An 18,291-nucleotide genomic window follows, 5' to 3' on the forward strand; every position below is an offset into this window, starting at 1 on the left:
TCTGGGATGAAGATAGCCCTTGCTGTCCAGAAGACAGCATCGTTGGGGGGAAAGATATTCTCCGAGGAGATTGTCCAAGAGTCAAGAAAAGGAAATATTAGTGTAGCACACACAAGACACACACACCGTAAAGGTTGCGGTCGGATGAGGTATCAAGATCATCATTCATGTCTAATACTGACCATGTAAAAAACGTTTCAAGTGGCAGACCATTCCCAGGTCGCACTTTTGTGTTGCCGCCATTCTGGCTTTTTCCACTGTGCCGTTGCCGCCTCCCAAACGCCGCGCTAGAATGCCATCACACCTCCCAAGGATGCCAATGAAAACGCACACGATGCCCAGAGTCCAGTTCTTAGATCAAGAAAGAAAAGCAAGAAAAGAAGCCGTGGTGTTCTGGCATAGAATGACATAATTCCGCCGCACGCTCTTTTGCTGAATTCTTCTAGTCCAGGATGTGCTGGTACAAGGGAGAGATTGATTCGCCATAGTGGTTGCGGCGGATGGCCTCGGCGAGGAGGAAGGAGAGATCCAGGACGACGAGCTTGGGTGTGCGCTTGGCCTGGTCTTCGGGAATGGGGAAGCTGTTGGTCACGATGATGGTATCAATGCACTCGCATTTCTGCATCTGTTCAAGACAGTCGCCACCAAAGACACCGTGGGTCGCCATGCAGTAGACCTTCTTCGCGCGGCCCTTTTTGACCACAGTCTCGGCCGCAGCGATCCAGGAGCCTGGCTTGTCGATCATGTCATCCACGATGAATACGGACCTGTTCTTGACATCGCCGACCAATGTGATCATGTGCTCGACCTTGGGGTCCTTGAGGACCTCATCTTCCTCGTCTGACTCAGGAACCGCGTCGCCGGAGCCGCCCAGCGCATGGGGCTGAGGAGCGAAGAAGGACGACGCCTGAGACATGGCCATCGGGTCGTCGTCACGGACGCTGCCGCCCGCGGTCGAGGTAGCCGGCGATGGATAGTCGTCGTCCACGATGTGGCCTTGGACAAGACGTCCGTGGGTGACTTCGTGAGCGCGGCGGTCATCATACTCCGCGTCGCCCTCCTCGTCGTCATCCGTAGCACCGTTGGTGGGCTTGGACTGTGTAGGGGTCGTTGGCCGCTCATCCATGGTGCTGGGATGAGAGCGTGGGGGGTTGGTGTGCTGAGGCGAGCCGTGAGCGTCGGCCCTGACTCTAGCAGCGCGACCGGTGGCAGGAGGGGTGGTTGGTCTAGGGGCAGGCGGAGTGCGACTGCTCTCCAAGACAGGCTCGCGGTCGAGGTTGTCAAGGTGGTGCATGATCATGCTCGATGTCATGTTGCCACCACGCTTCTTCTCGGTCGTGACCATTCCAAAGTTCAGCTTCAGGGCGTCCGCAAGCGATGTCACACGCTTGGTACCGCCGGCGTTCTTGGATACGACAACAGCCTCCTTCCAGTTCGGCACGTTGTGGCGGATCCACCTCGCCAACAAGGGCTCGGCGTGGAGGTTGTCGACGGGACACTTGAAGAAGCCCTGCATCTGAGACGCGTGGAGGTCGACGGTGATGACGTGCTTAACGCCAGCGACGCCGAGGAGGTTTGCAAGCATCCTCGCCGTGATCGCACCGCGGTGGGACTTCTTCTTGGACTGGCGGCTGTAGGGGAAGTACGGCAGCACAGCTGGAAGGGGAAGGGTTAGCGACGCGATAATGGTGGGTTGAGTGAGCAAGAGGTTGTGCTTACCAGTGATCTTGTTCGACGAGCCGCCCTTGCAGGCCGAGATCATGATCAACAGCTCCATGATGGTGTCGTTGACATTGGCGCTGCCGGACTGGACGACAAAGACGTCCTTCTCTCGGACGCTGGTCAAGATTCGCACGCTCGTCTCGCCCTTTTGTGTGACGGGTTAGCCTCAACAGGGAGTCCAAACAAGTTTGGAATTGGTCCAATCAAGGCAAGAGCCGGAGAGTGAAGAGGCCGCGACAGGTCGCGAGTCCCATCCTCGCCGACTCCCCGCCGTTGGTGTTGACGGCAGCAGAATTTTGTGTCTTTTGGGGATTGGCCAAAGAACAAAGATCGCACTTCAGCTTACATTGGAAAATTGGGTAAGCTCCGCCTCGGCAGGAGCCATGCCCAGGTTCTCACATATTTGCGTAGTGAGGGCCGGGCATGAAGAGCCCGCGAAGATGAGAGTGCCGCGCATTTTGCGAAGAAGAATGCGAGAGGGTCGAAGAGTTTTGGTTCGCGTAGCGGGGAGCTTTTATTTGCGGGCTGCTGCGAAAGGAAAAATTGAGTTGGGCGCAGGGGGGAGAGGCCGGGGGTGGTTAAGCCGACAAACGGGGTCGGGCCAGCTGAAGAGTGGGGGCTGGACAGTGCGGCTGCGATAATCAGCCGGATGAGGCATGAATTCGTACTGTATTTATCCGACCCTGACCAGCTTCGTTCCTACCGAAATTTTCAGCTGCACCGTGCCGAGCACTGTGACCCCGCGATGCTGCTTGTGCCCCTCTGAGGGAGGTGCAACCAACATCAAGGTCATGAAGAAGGTACGCCTTGATATGCAACACCCTAAGTCTCAATGCCGGATGAAAACTTTGAGGAAAAGATTCCCTAAGCAGAGAGTACTATTGGTGTTCTACGTATGACTCACTATTCGAAAACACTCGCCTACGACTTTTTATAGATGATTTCGAGGTTAGCTTAAAAACTCGTCCAAACGCATCCCATTTACTATTTTTGCCAACTAACATATGCTTGGAAGCGTGAGGTTTGAAGCGCGCTTAGTGTGAAACGGACATTAAGATGGGAATTCCTCACTTGATCCATCATCTCGCTCCATATGGCGTTCTCGCTCCTGTGGACGGCGACAGAGTTGTGATCGACGGCCCTGCACTGGCGTATCACATCTACCATCTTTGCACGAGGAGCAGCACCGGCCTTCCTTCCTACCACCTACTCAGTGACACCACCATCGCTTGGCTAGAAAAGCTCACAAGTCACAACATCTCCATGTACCATGCCTTAGCCAATGCACCATCGTATCTTGAAGACTTACGTGTTGCAGAGCTGCGATCTACTTCGATGGCTTCCTCCCACCATCCAAGATTCCCGTTCGACTTGACAGGATACTGAGGACTTCAACACAACTGAAGCTCTTTCACTCAACATTCCCTAATGCTTGTTCAGCCAAGCAGGTCTCAGCCACACACCACAGGCAGCCTCCTCTCTTTCCAACAGACGCACCAAAGAGAGAACAGCCCCTGACCCCGCCCCCGCCATTCCTGGTCGCTGCCGTGGTCGACAAGCTCAGCCAAACTGACAAGTATGCGGACTTGGTGCGTCTGGTACCGGGCGAGGCGGACGCTTACTGCGCAGACGATGTCCTGAAGAACGGAGGAACGATCGTAACCTCCGACTCTGACCTCACAATACACGACCTCAACGAAGGTGCAGTTGTCTTTTTCAAGGACCTCCACATAGGCTCTGCAGATGGAAAGGATGGCCTCCTTGCATTGAAGTTCTGTCCCTCGGACGTGGAGAAGCGGTTGAAGCTGCCCGAGGGACAAGGCATGCGGCGGTTTGGATACGAACTTTCCAAGTCCAGCAGGCCCAAGTTCTCGCAAGTCCTCGAGAGCTGCAAGGGAGATGTCGCTGATCCGGAAGACTTCCACAGCTTCTGTAAGCCATACGAAGCCCTGGATACAACGGATTGGAGCGTGGTCCCCGTACTTGGGAGCTTGAAGAATCCCAAGCTTGATGCCAGGCTGTCAGAGATCGTATTGCAATTCGTTGGCTACTCAGGGGCCTCTGCTGCCTTATCTGAGGAGAAGGGTGCAGAAGGGTGCATGATGTGCCTTCCGCCACTCCTAGACTGTCCTGCTCGTGCAAGCGCATGGGATAGCAGCGCTTCTGTCCGGCAGTTGGCGTATAGTCTGGCTTCCCTGCTGAAACCAGGAGCGTCGCCCCCTGTCCGAGAGTACAGAAGAGTGTACACCGGGATGAATCAAGGGAAGAATATCATCATTCTTCCTCGGACATCTATCAAAGACTACACCGACTTTCTTCATGACACTCTGAGCCAAGTCAAGAATAGCCTGGGAGAGGCCGAGTCGCTGTGGCAGACTGTGGCTCTTCAACAGGTCCTGGCTTGCTCCAAGGTGGACGGCAAGTACGATGTATGCGTTGGAGCAGTCAAGCAGGCTCTTTCAGTGGAGGCAGGCTCCGGCCTCATCCCATGGGACGTCGTTCACCTGTCAGCGCAGGTCCAGGCCATGCTCTACTCCCTCCGTCTCCTTTCCCAAGTCTTGGTTCTTCTGGAAGTCGTTAAACCCGCAAAGATGCCCAAGGGCCTTGGCAGGCTTCGTGACCTTCTGGAAACCCTGCCGTCTCTGACGGAGTGGCCAACGGTAGACGGAACCGTGGCTTTGCTTCGCAAAGGGAACCTAGCTAGGCTTGCAGAAGCACTCGAGATACCCGAAAGCGATTTACTTCCTGCGAAAGAGGCAAAGAACAGGAAGAAGAAGAGAAAGAAGATGGCCGAGTCTGAGCCTCAAGCGTTACCGGAGAAGAAAAGGTCATCCAACCCATTCGATGTACTGGGCGATGAATAGAATTAGAGATAAACTAAGAGAGTCGATCGTGGTGAAATTGACGTCGACGTTTACAAACTTGTTGCATCCATTTGGGGCTTGAATGATAGCTTCAGCCATTTGTAAAATGGGCGTCTGGTTACCTTCGTAACCATCGTATGTGTGAAGTAATATATATTCAACTCGGCTTTGCTTTTCTTCATAGCTGTGAGCCATTTTCGTAATGTACGAAGGTTCGGCACCCTGTATTCCCGTTGAAACAACCAACCAATGACCGGTGCCATCTCGCAGGTGTTGTGTGAGCTTGGAGAACTTATTTTTAAATACCTTGAGCTTCTTTGCGTCGGACAATGAGTTCTCTGTTGCAAACACTGACGAACCAACTTACTTTTCCTCGTCTTGCGCTCCAATCCAAATGTTGTTTCCTTAGCAATACTAGAGCAGAATCTGAAGACGACAGCAAGATGGTGCCAAAGGAGAGTTTCTCTGAAGAAAACTGCATCCCTCCATTGTGAACGGTCATACGTCACTGCTGATTGTGACAAACATTCTCGAGTCCAGCGTGCCTTCAATTGCTATACATCGTCGATGGACCGCAAACGAGCTCGTAGTCAATGCTCCAAGCACTTAAATATGATATTATCTGCCTCTTTATGAATTCTTGCGTGAATCAAAGAATCAAAGCAAAACAGCGTAATAGTGTGTGATCCTAACAAGATGAACCAGACAGCAAGAACTGCATGTCAAGCACACGCCAGGTCTAACACTCTAATCAGTTAGGACCACCCCCTGGAGAGTAGCTGAAAGCCGCAATAAACCCCTCACGCCGAAGCAAGAATATCACTGTTCAAGGGCGATGGAGGACAGATCCAGTGCTGTCTGGTGGAGTGGGATATAAATTAGAGAAAGAAATTGAGGTGACATGATACCGCAACGCAATTGTAAAGGAAGCTTTCGGAAACGTTTCCCACTCGGACACAGAAGAGCCGTGAAATCCATATCAGATCATCGCCCAATGTTCAAACTCATCCGGGCGAGCCATTGAGCCTTGCCCGCCGTCAGTCCCTCTCACATGTCGCCTTTCGAATAACGCTCACCTGTGTTGGAAACCAACTTCAGAACACGCACCTACCATTTGTGCTTTCTCTAGTGGACAGCACCTAAGTACTCGTCCGATCCCACACCACCACCGCAGTGGAGCGAATTGGAAATGATTTTGCTGCTCTTTCCCCTCGTGCCTGACTCTGTATGGTATATACAAGACTCTACCACGAAGCCGAATCGAGTTACTCAACACGCAGCGAATGATAGCATAAAAGCTCGCTTGGGGGGACAAGACCTGTTTTTCTCAGCACCAATGACTTGGTAGCCTGCATACCTACGCCAAATAACGGCAACTCTTAGTAGGGTGCCCCCAAACCAAGTCAGAAGTCGCAACTCCAGGCAGCGTCTTTCACTACTCAGCTTCACGCCTAATTCTATTTCCTCTCTCTTCATGTCTCTTGCTTTTCACATATTCAACATTGATAAGCAGATTATTCTCGTAAAGCTCCAACACGGAAAGTGCATGTTCTTCCCCTGGGGCCACGGCTCTGTGGGGAAAACAATACCTCGAAAGAAGTTGCATACTACACTCTCTTCCGGCCTGTATGGCGACTAGTGAAGAGTTCTATTCCTATCAATCTGCCCTCTTCGCAGCCAACGAATTAAACACTGCGCCTCCTTATACCAGGAGCCGGGCTCTAGATACTACAGGATCATCGGACTTCCGTCGCATCATACCTTCGAGTCGCAGCCATCTTTCACTTTCATGCCTTCTCACACATCCGTCCGATACGAGAACCCCTCAACCAGTGAGCCGGGAACGTAAATTGGCATTTTCAAGATCGCCATCACAACCAGAATCTCACCTATAAAAGCCCAAGTCCCAGACGACTCCCTCTTCCACAGAAGCAGACACCCACATAGTGCGTCCAGGTGCGATGTATTACACCAACCTCTAATTCTGTGTCAAGTAGCTCATCTCCGTCGAGTTCTCGATTCACACCGGCTATAAGCCTAACTTTATCCCCCGCATCCTCATCCAGCCATTGTTATACATCACTTCCCATCTCCTTACAAGTATTATCCACGAATAGACAGATAGCACTGCCCATGTCAATCCTTGCAGACATCGCCTTGCTGCTGGCCTTGGTTCCAACACAGCTCATAGCGAGCAAGTATCATCGAGCATTCGATGTCTTAGGCGCGCCTCCAGCTTTCCTATTGTCGGTGACTCAACAAGGAAAAATACCAATTCGTGCCGGCCTTTTATATGCAAGTAGAATTCAATCAGCCAAGATCCAAGGCCCAACCACATATAACATTGGATGCCAGCCCAGGTATCTTGCCCCTCCTCTCCCGCAGCAATACGGTTCAGTTGGTCCTGGTGTAGCTATCACCAGGATTCAACCTTATCAAGTAAGAAGGCCATCAACAAGTCGTCGACTCTCTCGAGCAGCAAGCTCGTCCGTCTACGCCCGAATCCGCCCATCGTCGTTCATCGCCTCTGCCCTCTCAAGATCATTCCGCACGAATAGATACACCGTGTTGTCCCCTTGGCAACTCTAGCAGACATTGTCTGGCCTTTCCCTTGGTCGAGATCACGACACAGCTTGCAGCGAACGGCTACCATGGACTATCTAATGCCTGACACCAACGCCAGCACCAGCCACATTGTCGGTGCCTAGGAAAAGAGGAGAAAGCCGATCTCTGCCGGGCCTCTATATGCAAAGAGTATTTCCGTAGCCTACTGAGGATCTCAAGTCTGGCGTCCTGCGCCTATGAAGCACGTTGAAGCGAGAGTAGAGTAGTTTCCTCATTGTTGTCTTCCAGTTTGACCATCCTTCTAGACAACAACTGGATTATATCACACATCACAACATGCCACCCATCAAAGTAACCAGAATCTCAAACAGCAAAGCCACTGTCTTTTCATCCTTTGTTTGTGTATTTTCTGAACTGCAATTACCAAAGGGACACCGTAGGCTTCTCCCCCGTCCCGATGTTTCCATCCCGTACACCTCCACCCCAAGTTTAGTATCAGTCAGGTAGGTTGGTTTGTAGTAAAAGACCGCGTTTTTTCCCTCCCGGTTCTCCCAACCCCAGGCCGCCGTCCGTCTTTCCGCCCCTCTCTCCGATTCGTCGTTGCGTATGTAATATGGTTGTACTTAAAATAGCCGGGAGACCTTGATCAAACAAGAGGTTCCATCAGCGTCGAAGAGCAAGGCGCGGGGGTGGTTTCAGGCTCCGGAGTGGTGTTCGATTCCATGGTCAGGGAGAGCGTGATGTACGAAGCTTGCTCGTGTGGCTTTTGTAAAGAAGAAGAAAAAAGTTTGCGCAGAAAGAGTTCGTTCTCGCTTCCTCCCAACCCAAGTTGTTCGCGTGCGTTCCGGTGCTGACGAGGTTCCGGTGGAGCATCATAATCAAAGGTTTCGAAATTGTACACTGCTTATTCGGGCATGCGTACGTACAGTCGTCGGTGTGTTGCCTCCAGAAAGGTGGCGGGCAGTTGTGATAAAAGTGCAAGTTTATGCCGTTTGGCTAGCAGGGCTACGCCGAGACCAGGTCTCGCCTCCACGCCCGCGGTAGCCGCCGCGGCCGTGGCTAGGGGGCGGCGTCGAGGTGCTTGCCTCAGAGTACGAGGACTCACGGCCCTTGCCGCCTCGGCTGGGTCCGGATCCTCTTTGACCGCCTCGTCCACTCGAGCGTCGTGGGTTGCTGGCTGATCGGGAGAAGGGCAAAGGAATCGTCTTTGCTTCGCTCATGCCGGGGAGCTGAACGCGATAGACGCTGCCAACAGATGACATGTCGTGGGGGAACCACAGAGCTCGGATCGTCGGTTCAGCATCCGACACCCAGAAGCGCCTAGGCAAGGGCTTGACCGGAGCAGAGGCAGGGTGCCACGCAGCATCGGGCGTCTTATGCGGGAGCTTGATCTGAGGCAGAGATCCCATTTCCTGCTCCTCAAAGCATTCCTCCGCCATCGGCTTCGTTGTGAAAGACTTGATGTCGTCTGTAAGGTTTTGAATAACTGAGCGCGGCAGCGACACGGTTGCTGCGGGGTTGTGATACCCTGTATACTCGAGAGCGCTCTTACTAACAGGCTCGACACCGGGGGCTCTGGGCGGTGAGTTCGGCTTACGGCCGGTAAGAAGGTTGTTGATTCGATCCTGCCAGTTTTCGTGCTCTTGCTGCCGCGAGGCATTGTTCTGCTGGTAGCCACCGCGCGTGTAAACATTGGGTTCCTTGTAGCCGGTGGGGCTCGCCCAAGCAAATGATCCGCCGGACCTGGCTGCTGTAGGTTCTGCGACTGCTGAGGGCGGCAGCTTTACCACGTATCTCGGGCGGGGAAGGGAGACGTGGGGATGCGAAGCGTCGCCATCGAAAGCAGGATGGCCGTACACCTCCGGCGGCGGGGGCGAGGGCGAGTTGGGTCTGGATCGTTCAGCAGGATGGTTTGAGACGTCATTTCTGCTATCCTTGGGAGGAAAGAACCGGGATGGCCGTGCCTGAGATGCGGCTGGTCCAGTGGGAGGCAGAATGGAACCGGCTGCAACATCGTGATGAACAACATGAGCAGGTTCACGCCTGCCCTCTCCGGAAGGTCTCCAAGTATCCTTGATTGCGGGTTGGGCCTGTTCAATAGTGAGACCTCGCTCGTTGAGCTGACGGTCACGCTCCAGACGCTGAGTTCTCCGCTCGTCAAGAAGTGATTTATCGCCATCCAACACTGAGTTGGCCCATCTGTTCCGCATCTCGTTCAAGTCACGATTGGGTCCGGGAGCCGGGCGAGGCTGAGTTGTCGGAGGAGGCTGGTTCTGGACGCGCTGTGCGCTGGGCGGCGCTATGGGGGCGGGGCCTTGCCTAGCTTGGGTGGGAGGCAGCTGGCCAGCTTGTGACTCAGGAAGGCGTCCAATGTCAGTATTGAATGTGCCATTTCCTAGACCACGATCATTGTTAGGAGATCCCCATACGTTCTTCGCCTGCTGCCCAGCAGATCCCCAGGTCGGCAGGCGGTCGGGTTGCTTTGGAGTTTGCGCGTCCCACAGATTCGGCTGTCTTGCGTCATGTCCAGGTCTTCGATGTTCGGGGTCGCCAGTCGTAGGTCTTTCGCCGTAAGGCTTTTCGCTAGCGCTCGTCACGGTTGTAGGTACGGTCGACGGGCCAGAGCTTGCCGCAGACTCTCTAGACTGCGATACGGTGTCTGAACCAGCGGAGCCGTCTCCTTGTTGAGCCGGGGGCTGAATGGTGGCACTTGCGCTCTCTGGGGAGTCCTTCTTGGCACTCTTGCGTTCCGGTGGGGGTCCCATGGCATCCAGCTTGGCCTTGATGCGCTCCTTCCTCGCAGCCTCCTCACGTGCCTCCTCTTCACGTCTTCGTTGCATTGCCAGCTCGCGCTTCTCGCGCATAATCTTCTTTTGCAATTCCAGATCCTCTTCGAGACGAGCCATTGGCGGCGGCTGAACCGGACGTCCCTCGGGTGGTCCGGCTGAGTGAAGGCTGGCGTAGTTGGTACCCGGGGAAGCGCGGGGCTGCCACTGCTGGTTCGAGTGCATCCGGGGGCCATGCTGAAGGCCTGAGGGGGAGAAGTTCCGCGGCGAGACGGGGCTATCGATCGAGCCTGTAATAGAACCTCTGCGCGCATTGAGCAGATCTTGGGGAGGCAGGGGCATTTCGTGCTTGCCAGGTCTCTGCATGTAGGAACCGCTTCCGCCACTGACGTTCGAGGATCCGCGGCGTCGACCAAAGGGGCCATCGGGCATCGTTGTCCTGCTAGTTTGGAAAGCCGCAGAAGGCTCAGGATGATCAGAGTGGGAGGGGCGTTGCAGAACGGGAGGCTGTCTGGCATCGGATCGGAACGATCCCCTTCGGTCATTGACTGCTTCATAACGACCAGACTGGGAGTTGAAAAGCTCCCTGTTTCCGCCACCAGGCCCTTCTCTCCACGCAGACCGATTGAAGTCGTCGGCGGCGATTTCTCTCGCATACGGCGGCGGCGTGTTGTTGCGGCCTGGCTGATCCCTGGGGGTGAATCTGTGTCCTGCTTGAGGCGGGGGCTCCGCGACGATGGGAGGCGCTTTTTCAACGGGTGGAAGAGGCGCCCATGGCGACTTGACGGGTGTTGGGGGAGCAGGTGGCTTTGCAACAAGCGTTGGTTTGTCGGCTGAACCGCCCTTGAGAATCAGGCCCTTTCCAGAGGCAAGAACACCGGGTTTCATGGACGGGGACGGGGCGTTGCGTGGAGGCGCGGGCGACTTCGGTTTCTCGATCGGTTTCTCTTTTGGAGGAGCTGGCGCGGGCGCCGGAGTCGGTTCGGGAGGCGGAGCGGGAGTCTCATCAGGGTGCGGCAACGTTGTCTTGGTACCGTCGGTCCAGGTGATGGTCTCGGGCGCCCAGTCGTCATCATCGTCCTCAATGTCCGCCCAATTACCTTGCGCCTGTGCGCTTTCCGGGGCCAATCGATTCGCCATGTGGATGCCATACTTCTTAAGTTCCTCATCTGTGAATTTCTTGGGCTCCGGAGGCGGAGCAGCTGGGGATGAAGATTAGCAAAGACCAAAGCCTCCACGATTTCCCGACAGCCTTACGTCGATTTTTGTTCCATACTGCGCTGGGGTCCGGGCCGGATGCGTTGGTACCGTTGGCTGCCGAAAGTCGCGGAGCGTTGCCAGTGCCGCTGCCCGACTTTGCAATAAGTCGGGGTCGCGACGAAAGGGTAGAGGTGCCAGAGGGTGAAGAGCTCAACAGACTTGCGGAGCTCTTATCGGCGGGTTTCGAAGCGGTACTACCGGCGGCGGCGGCAGCGGCGCCTTTCGCGGCAAGAAAGGTCTTGTTGACAGACACAGCCTTGAAGGTCGCGGGCTTCTTGACGGTCGATGACGTCCTTCCGTGGCCCTTTTCTCCATCTCGAGCCCTCGATGCTTCCGTATCTGAGCCCCCGCTCACGCTGACATCTGCTGAGATGGCCTCTTCGACACCGGTGATGTGCTTGTTCTCGAGGTCATCAAAGGCTGCGGGGCTGCCATTCAGTTTTGCGCGGTTTGGACCATCGTGGGCGCCGCTGTCGTTGGTCTGTTTGCGCAAGTTAGCCATCGTGATAAGGCATGGGTGTTGGTTGGAGTTGGGAGGGGGGGGACGTGGGGACCTTCCGGCATCTCTGCCGTCGTGGTCTCCGTCCGCAACTCCATTGTGTCCGTCGCCGTCCTAGCTCTGGACGACGGCCCTCGGCGCTCTCAACCGGCAGCGCTGGGTGACTTTGAGGGGGAGCACTCACGAGCTTGGGTTCGGAGGAAGCATCGACGGGGGCGAGGGTGGCTTCAGTAGCCATCATACGTCGTGCTGCGCTGCGGAGGAGGAGCGAGGTTGGGGTGGGCGGTCGCTTGCCTCGAGTGGTCGGCGTTTCGGGGTAATAATCGAGCCTGCGGTGGTTGTCGAGGTTATCGTCGGCGCGGTACTCGTCGCGATCGTGGGAAGGGGAATCGTCGCGGATCGTCGTCCCGATTGTCGTGGGATTCTAGGTGGGAGGTAGAAAAAAGGGAGCGCTGAGGCGAGGTGGTGTAAAATGGCACCGATGCGGCTGTGATGGTTGTGAGGTTGATTTTCCAGAGGAGCTGCACCTAATCAGGGAATAGCGTGCGCGTGCGGCAGGGGAGCACTGGGCGCTGAACCACCTACGGGCTGGTACAGGTAGTGGTCATAGGTTCCCGTCGCACTCAAGGACGGCTTTAGTGTACCTACCTAAGGTACGTCCTGACAGCACTCGTTTGGCTCCAAAGGCCGCTGTTTCTTGTTTTTCTTTTCTCTGCTTCTTTTGTTTCTCGTAAATCTCTTGCCTAGATTAACTCTATACACTATCTCCTCACGCATCACTATCTGGGGGTATTTCATTGCAACATCGTAGCCCAAAAGAAACCATGGGCACAGACACAGCTCGCAGGGACACAGCGCACTTCAAGCACTGGGCCGGGCTGAGGTGCCCTGCCTTGACTTTACCCATTAGGTGGCACGGTGGGTAGGTGGTGAGAATGAGGGGAGGCAGGTGAGGGAAAAAAGAGTGGAACCTGCTGGGGCCTCTCCGCCGACGTGGACACACCACCATCGACCCGACGGCTTCGTGAGGCTGTGACAGTGCGGCCAGATGACTCACTGTGCGCCACTAGTACTGTGCCGCCAGTCTCTTCCCTGCGCTTTCCTCACGAGAGGCAGGCACCAACCAACGCGGGATTCCCCGACATCGAATGCCTATTCTTGGACTTTTTGCATTGATCGGCCTGTCCCCCAGTCTGAGCATCGCAAAGGGCCGCGAGTGCGCACCCGCACTTCTCCGACTGACACTTGTTTTACAGACCTAGCTTACAAGGCTACTGACTGCTACCAAGTGTTGGTCAATGACAGTTGTTACATGATAGGATTGTCGCCACTGGGATGGATGCATGTGTACGGCGAGCTCAAACTCAATGCCCAGCCCTCCCCTTTCCCAACTTTTCCCTTTTGCCCGTTGCATCCCGTCTTGCGAGTGGTGGTTGTCTGACTGGTCGGTCGATTGGTTTGTTGGGGGGTGCAAAGACTTGACTGAGTATTACGCAACACTCTCTCACTTTTCGATTAATCTTTCCATTAGCTGAAACAAACTCTCGGCACCTGTGGTCGCCTCTGCCACTTGCTCGACTTGTAGGTGGCCTTAGCCGAACCGAGAAATCCGGGGTCGCATCTGAGGGGTCACTGCATATCCGAACATAGATGAGCAGACGGCCCATACTGCTTCTGGGAGCTCTTGAGACAGAGTGCGTATGTAACGAAGACATACAAAATGACTGAGTAGTGCGGGATGCCAAAGTGTAAATGAAACAGAAAAAAAAAAGAGCTCTCGAGTCGACTCGTAGCTGTCGGACGGTCGAGCTTCTCTCAATGTGATATGTGATTCATTGAGGCCGTCAGACCATGTCATGAAATCCCAATTACACAGTCGATGAATCTGACACACCTGGTGCTAAAAACAAACACAGACATGGCGAATGAACTGTACAGCTTGATATAAGCATACCTACCGCAGTAGCTACAATGCTGAGATTAAACTGGACGCACTTAAGCTCAGTCATACTCAATGGGAAGACATAAAAGCAGACATAAACTTGTGGCCAGTTGCCTGCGAGACTTTCAACCAATCTTCAGCAACGTAGTCCATTCATTGTAAGCTCTACATGAGGCCAATAAAGCTAGCGTTGGAACTTCACAAGTCGTCAAACAAGTTGTGATAAGACACAAGGGAATTTGCCGAGGAGCTTCCTCCCGGAGAAAATAGAGCTTCTAATTCTTGTATACACAGTCCCAATGCCATTACACAGCCTACGGGTTCAGGCTGGAACTACACATCCGATCGGGAGAGAGTAGCTTAGTGAGCATTGTTCTTGTGGTGGCCTGTCACGGTTCAAAAGACGTCAGCAAATCCCATCCGTTGAAACATTTACACCTCGTATCTCTTTTCATCCGAACTGTCCTGCGCCCGCAGGGATCCCAAAAAAAGGGAAAACTTACGGAGGTGGAAGTAGTAGTTCTGGGCGTAGCCGACGACGAGGAGGAAGCCGATGGCGTGGATGATGGCTGCGCGCGACCTGTCAGTACTGTCTCTTCACACATTCGTCGTCTCGGAGGAGGTCGCAACATACGCTTGGCAGAGGCGTTCTTGCCGTTGAAGTGCTTAGCGGCGTAGCGGCCGAGGATGCCAGAAGCCTTGGCCTCGGGAGCCGGGCCACGGGGGAGCTTCTCGTAGAAGTTGACGACGCGCTGCATGCGGACGGCGTTGGGGTCCGCACCAAGGGCCTGGATCGAGCATTGCGCATGTTAGCCAACCATCCCCATCAATCATCAGACATCATCAAATCCGGCCAGCGTAAATCAGTTCTGCCCCGCCTCTTCCAACCGCATGTCGCAACTGCGTGCACTGCCTGCCGTCGTCTCGCGATCCTTCCAAAGCTCCGAGGAGCCCCGTCCATCTCTTGACCCCGTTTCCGGCCGCATCCTGCACCATCCCGCCCGAACCTCCGACTTTCCCGGCGTTATGTTCGCACCACCTCGGCCATCCATCAAAACACGTCAGAATCGCAAGAGATATCGTACCTTGGGAGAGGCGACCTAAGTCCATCCCGATTAGCCAAACTGCAAAGACACCCCGCCGTCCGAGAAGCTCTCGCCAAACGACACCGGGCGGGCGGAAAGGGATACCCGAGAGCTAGCGTACCTTGGGGGGGATAAGGGTCGAAAGACCGCGGCGGGTGACGAAGCTCATTTTCGCGAGGAGGGCGGAGGTATCTATCGGCTAGGGATGAGCAAGTCAATTGACGGCGCGGGAGGGAATCAATTGACCTTCGTTTCGACGTTGGGGGGGTTGAGATGGCTGCGAAATGCGGGTGGATTTGCCGAACGTGAGGTTTGAACGAAAAGCACTCGTTTCTCTTCGGGTCAAGGTTCTTGCGGTTAGCCAATCAGAGTTCGGGACACCCGGCAACAGTGGGTCCCTGGGCGGCGGCAGCGGCAGCCAACCCAGGCAAGGCTGTTTGCCGAACGTCAACCATCATCACCAAATCGACTACAACCGTTTCCGAAGGAGTCGCCGATTTCGCCATCCCCCCGTCGCAATGGCTTCCCTCCGCGTCCAGGGCGCAGCCCGTCTGCTGCGCAGCGCCGCCCCGATGCGGGCCGCCCTCCCGCTGACTGCTCGCCGATTCGAGAGCTCCGTCGCCACAACCACCGCCGCTCCCCCCGCCGTTGCTCCCTCGACGCAAGAGAACGCGCCCGACTACACCATCCAGGCTGACAAGGCCACCTCGTGAGGATACCCGTACCGTCCGGGCGCCCGATTGGGGCTACTCGGGACGCCGAGAACATACCAATAGCTAACCTACGAGCCTCCAACAGCACCTTCACCCCCGTCCCCAAGAAGATCCAGGACGCAAGCGAAGACGTCCCCTACCTCCAGGCCGCTGTCCTCTCCGGCGCTCCCATGGAGCTCCAGGCCCGAACCGTTCGGTACGCACGCATCCCAAAGCCCTGCTCCCACGAAGCTTCCCCAAAGACACAAGAACGGGACCCGGACATTTACTAACAAATCACGACCAGCATCTACCAGGAGGCCAAGCCCGCGACGCAGTCCGGAGACTGGCAGGGCCACCACTGGCGCATGGACTGGGACATCCTCCCCAAGGGCCACAGATGGGAGAACCCCCTCATGGGCTGGCAGTCGTCCGGCGACATGATGCAGGGCACCAAGCTCAACTTCAAGAGCAAGGAGGACGCCATCCACTTCGCCGAGAAGCAGGGCTACGAGTACTTTGTGCAGGAGCCGCAGTCGAGGAGGATCCGCCCCAAGGCCTACGCCAACAACTTCCTCTACTCCCCCAAGAAGCTCAAGCACATCCGCACCAAATAGACGACCAACCCAAAAAAGAAACTTGTACTGTACATAAGACGCCCTGCAAAGAAACCTTTTTTTTTCACATCTTCAATTGGTCTGTTCATGCTCATGGAACGCACGTATTACGACTATATGATGGAGTATACATGAGATATTTCTTAGTAGTAGAGTTGAGTGAATAACGAGACTTTGTCGGGGCGGATTAGGAAGGGCCAGTGTCAGCGGACTTTGGTGGCCCGCTATTGGTCCGCTCCGGGCCCACCGAGATGTGTATCCGAGCTGCGTTGAGCTCAAACCATGGTTGCTCGTAGAATGAGAGCTCCGCCTACAAACCAGCAAACGCCTTTTACGTTTCTAGCATGGCCTCATGGTGGCATTAGGAGCACTGCTTTGGACAGTAATTGCACAGCGGAAATGACGCCATCCAAGCTCTTGCAGGTCAGACTTGTCTTACGGAAGCTCTGGATTCTGCTCTCGGCTTTTCACAATGCACCTAGACAAGGAAAGGCGCGCAACAGGTACATGGGGTTGAGGGAGGAGCAATTAATAGTGACAATGCCATTTAAGCTTCTATTGTTTGTTCGGTGCGCTGTTTATCCCGAGTATCATGATATCGTTCGAGGATACACCGATCCTCCATTTCCCAACGCCTTGCTACCTTGTCCCTAATGCCAATTATTCCGAGTCGTGAAACTCATCAAAAACACCATCGTAATATGAATCTTCGGACTCGTAATGTTCCAACGCGTCCTGGATATCAGCCGAGCCGGAACGAGGTTCGTTCTGCTCCTGGCGTCCCGGCTCAATCTAGGAAACAGCCGAATCTGAGCCCCTTTGAAGACGCAGGGTCGATTTCACTGCCTGCACCTAAGAGGAAAGTACCATGGGGTCGTGGACGTCAGCGTCGCCGTCCCCGTTGAGGCCAATGCTTATCCTGTCTGGTAGCGCCTTCTTCTCAGCCCGGGCAGTGTTTTCAGCCCAGGCACGCATCCGGATCAGGTTTCGAATCGAGGCCTCCCTGCGCTCTGTCTCACGCTGCAGGATAGCCTTGTTGACGTCGTCTGCCACGCCGCGTCTCAAGTCAGGGTGCAGTATGGCGGCAAGCTGGGGCTCGAGATCGCTGTGAGGGAACACCAGGAGAGCCATTGTCTCCTCCAGATCCTTGAGGAATCGAGGATCCGTAGGCGCTCGAGGACCAAGGTGGTGCGTGGCAAAGGTCAAGGCGGGAGTAATATCTCCGCCGGGCGTCGCCGTACACGACCGGATCAGTTCGACGAGCTGGAGGCGCAGAAGCGCAAAGTGGAGGGTAGGATCCCTATCCAGAATCTGGTCCATTTGTTAGTCGTTGCGACAGGAATATGTTGCACATTTAACAAGATGAAGTAGGAGAGATAGCTCATTGAATAATGGTGTGCCTCATCAAAGGGCCCGAAGGCGCTATGAGTGGTGCATGTAAAACTCGGTTTCTAATCACAGCTCGGAGGGGAGACAGATTCAAGTAAAATCAACATACCTCAGCGTCAAAGTCGTTCAGGGCCTCGATGGCAGCCTGGATGCTTCCAGTGTGGATAGCTCTCTGAATTTGCTGGCGAATCTTCACCGTCTCATCGATCTGGTGTTCTTGCAGGTTGGCTTCCTTGCTGAACTTGTCGGCTGCCCTAGAGTAGCCCTCCATCGTGAGGTAGTCGAGGATCAGGGCGTTGATGTCGCTGGAGGTCCATGTTAGCATGAGCCTCTTTTTGCAAATGAAGTATGTGTTGCAAAAGAAAGGTGAAGCAGCAGTGTCAGGGTAAAATTTTATATCGAGTTCTCCGCATGTTAATTGCTAGGAGAGATTCCCATTTGATAGTCGATCATCATGTGAGCTGGATGGGGGGAGGAGGTTCGCGCGCGAGACGGGCTAGCGTGGGACTAGCGTGAAAGAGGACGGGCTTACCTCTTGGGCGACTTGACGTCCTGGACACGCCTCTCGAAGGCATGTTTCATGGGAGTAGCGGTCGACGCAGACGAAGTCTGAATGACATCTTAGCCCACAGCCCCCAGGGAAGGGAGGCAGCTTCAACGGACCATGATTCTCTCCAGGGTCTCCCGCACGAGGCGAGCAGCAGCTCTATTCCAGACTGCTATCGCTGTTGGGTCGTTGATGTCTGGCAATCCTGACATGCGATGTCGGGGATGAGGCGTCCGTGCAAGCCTAAATCATGAAGAAAAAAAAATGTGAAGCGGAATCAAAACTTGGCCGTCGTCACATTGGGTTGGCCGGTCGAGGCCCCG

At 54.9% G+C, this 18,291-nt stretch overlaps 6 protein-coding genes across 6 annotated transcripts; 2 read left to right on the top strand and 4 right to left on the bottom strand.

Moving 5' to 3' along the window:
- Positions 1–442: 442 nt before the first annotated feature.
- Positions 443–2,179, bottom strand: CGCA056_v005367 (Ribose-phosphate pyrophosphokinase 1; the record flags this gene model as incomplete). Its single annotated transcript, XM_037320619.1, has 3 exons — positions 443–1,656; positions 1,720–1,867; positions 2,069–2,179. The coding sequence occupies 3 exons, from the start codon at positions 2,177–2,179 to the stop codon at positions 443–445; spliced, it is 1,473 nt and encodes a 490-aa protein (XP_037182406.1).
- A 599-nt stretch (positions 2,180–2,778) lies between these two features.
- CGCA056_v005368 (uncharacterized protein) lies at positions 2,779–4,586 on the top strand (the record flags this gene model as incomplete). Its single annotated transcript, XM_037320620.1, has 2 exons — positions 2,779–2,987; positions 3,041–4,586. The coding sequence occupies 2 exons, from the start codon at positions 2,779–2,781 to the stop codon at positions 4,584–4,586; spliced, it is 1,755 nt and encodes a 584-aa protein (XP_037182403.1).
- A 3,548-nt stretch (positions 4,587–8,134) lies between these two features.
- On the bottom strand, positions 8,135–11,934 carry CGCA056_v005369 (uncharacterized protein; the record flags this gene model as incomplete). The annotated part of the gene is made up of 3 exons (XM_037320621.1): positions 8,135–11,139; positions 11,195–11,678; positions 11,881–11,934. The coding sequence occupies 3 exons, from the start codon at positions 11,932–11,934 to the stop codon at positions 8,135–8,137; spliced, it is 3,543 nt and encodes a 1,180-aa protein (XP_037182402.1).
- Positions 11,935–13,998: 2,064 nt separating this feature from the next.
- On the bottom strand, positions 13,999–14,892 carry CGCA056_v005370 (ATP synthase subunit f; the record flags this gene model as incomplete). Its single annotated transcript, XM_037320622.1, has 4 exons — positions 13,999–14,024; positions 14,142–14,207; positions 14,273–14,426; positions 14,845–14,892. The coding sequence occupies 4 exons, from the start codon at positions 14,890–14,892 to the stop codon at positions 13,999–14,001; spliced, it is 294 nt and encodes a 97-aa protein (XP_037181499.1).
- A 349-nt stretch (positions 14,893–15,241) lies between these two features.
- CGCA056_v005371 (NADH-ubiquinone oxidoreductase 21 kDa subunit) lies at positions 15,242–16,032 on the top strand (the record flags this gene model as incomplete). The annotated part of the gene is made up of 3 exons (XM_037320623.1): positions 15,242–15,432; positions 15,522–15,632; positions 15,723–16,032. The coding sequence occupies 3 exons, from the start codon at positions 15,242–15,244 to the stop codon at positions 16,030–16,032; spliced, it is 612 nt and encodes a 203-aa protein (XP_037181500.1).
- A 660-nt stretch (positions 16,033–16,692) lies between these two features.
- On the bottom strand, positions 16,693–18,180 carry CGCA056_v005372 (Glucose-induced degradation protein 8-like protein; the record flags this gene model as incomplete). The annotated part of the gene is made up of 5 exons (XM_037320624.1): positions 16,693–16,824; positions 16,900–17,343; positions 17,531–17,726; positions 17,954–18,030; positions 18,085–18,180. The coding sequence occupies 5 exons, from the start codon at positions 18,178–18,180 to the stop codon at positions 16,693–16,695; spliced, it is 945 nt and encodes a 314-aa protein (XP_037181497.1).
- Between the last annotated feature and the right edge of the window lie 111 nt (positions 18,181–18,291).

This window comes from Colletotrichum aenigma, assembly GCF_013390185.1.
Source record: "Colletotrichum aenigma strain Cg56 chromosome Unknown KSG_Cg56_contig03, whole genome shotgun sequence".
Lineage (NCBI taxonomy): Eukaryota > Fungi > Ascomycota > Sordariomycetes > Glomerellales > Glomerellaceae > Colletotrichum > Colletotrichum aenigma.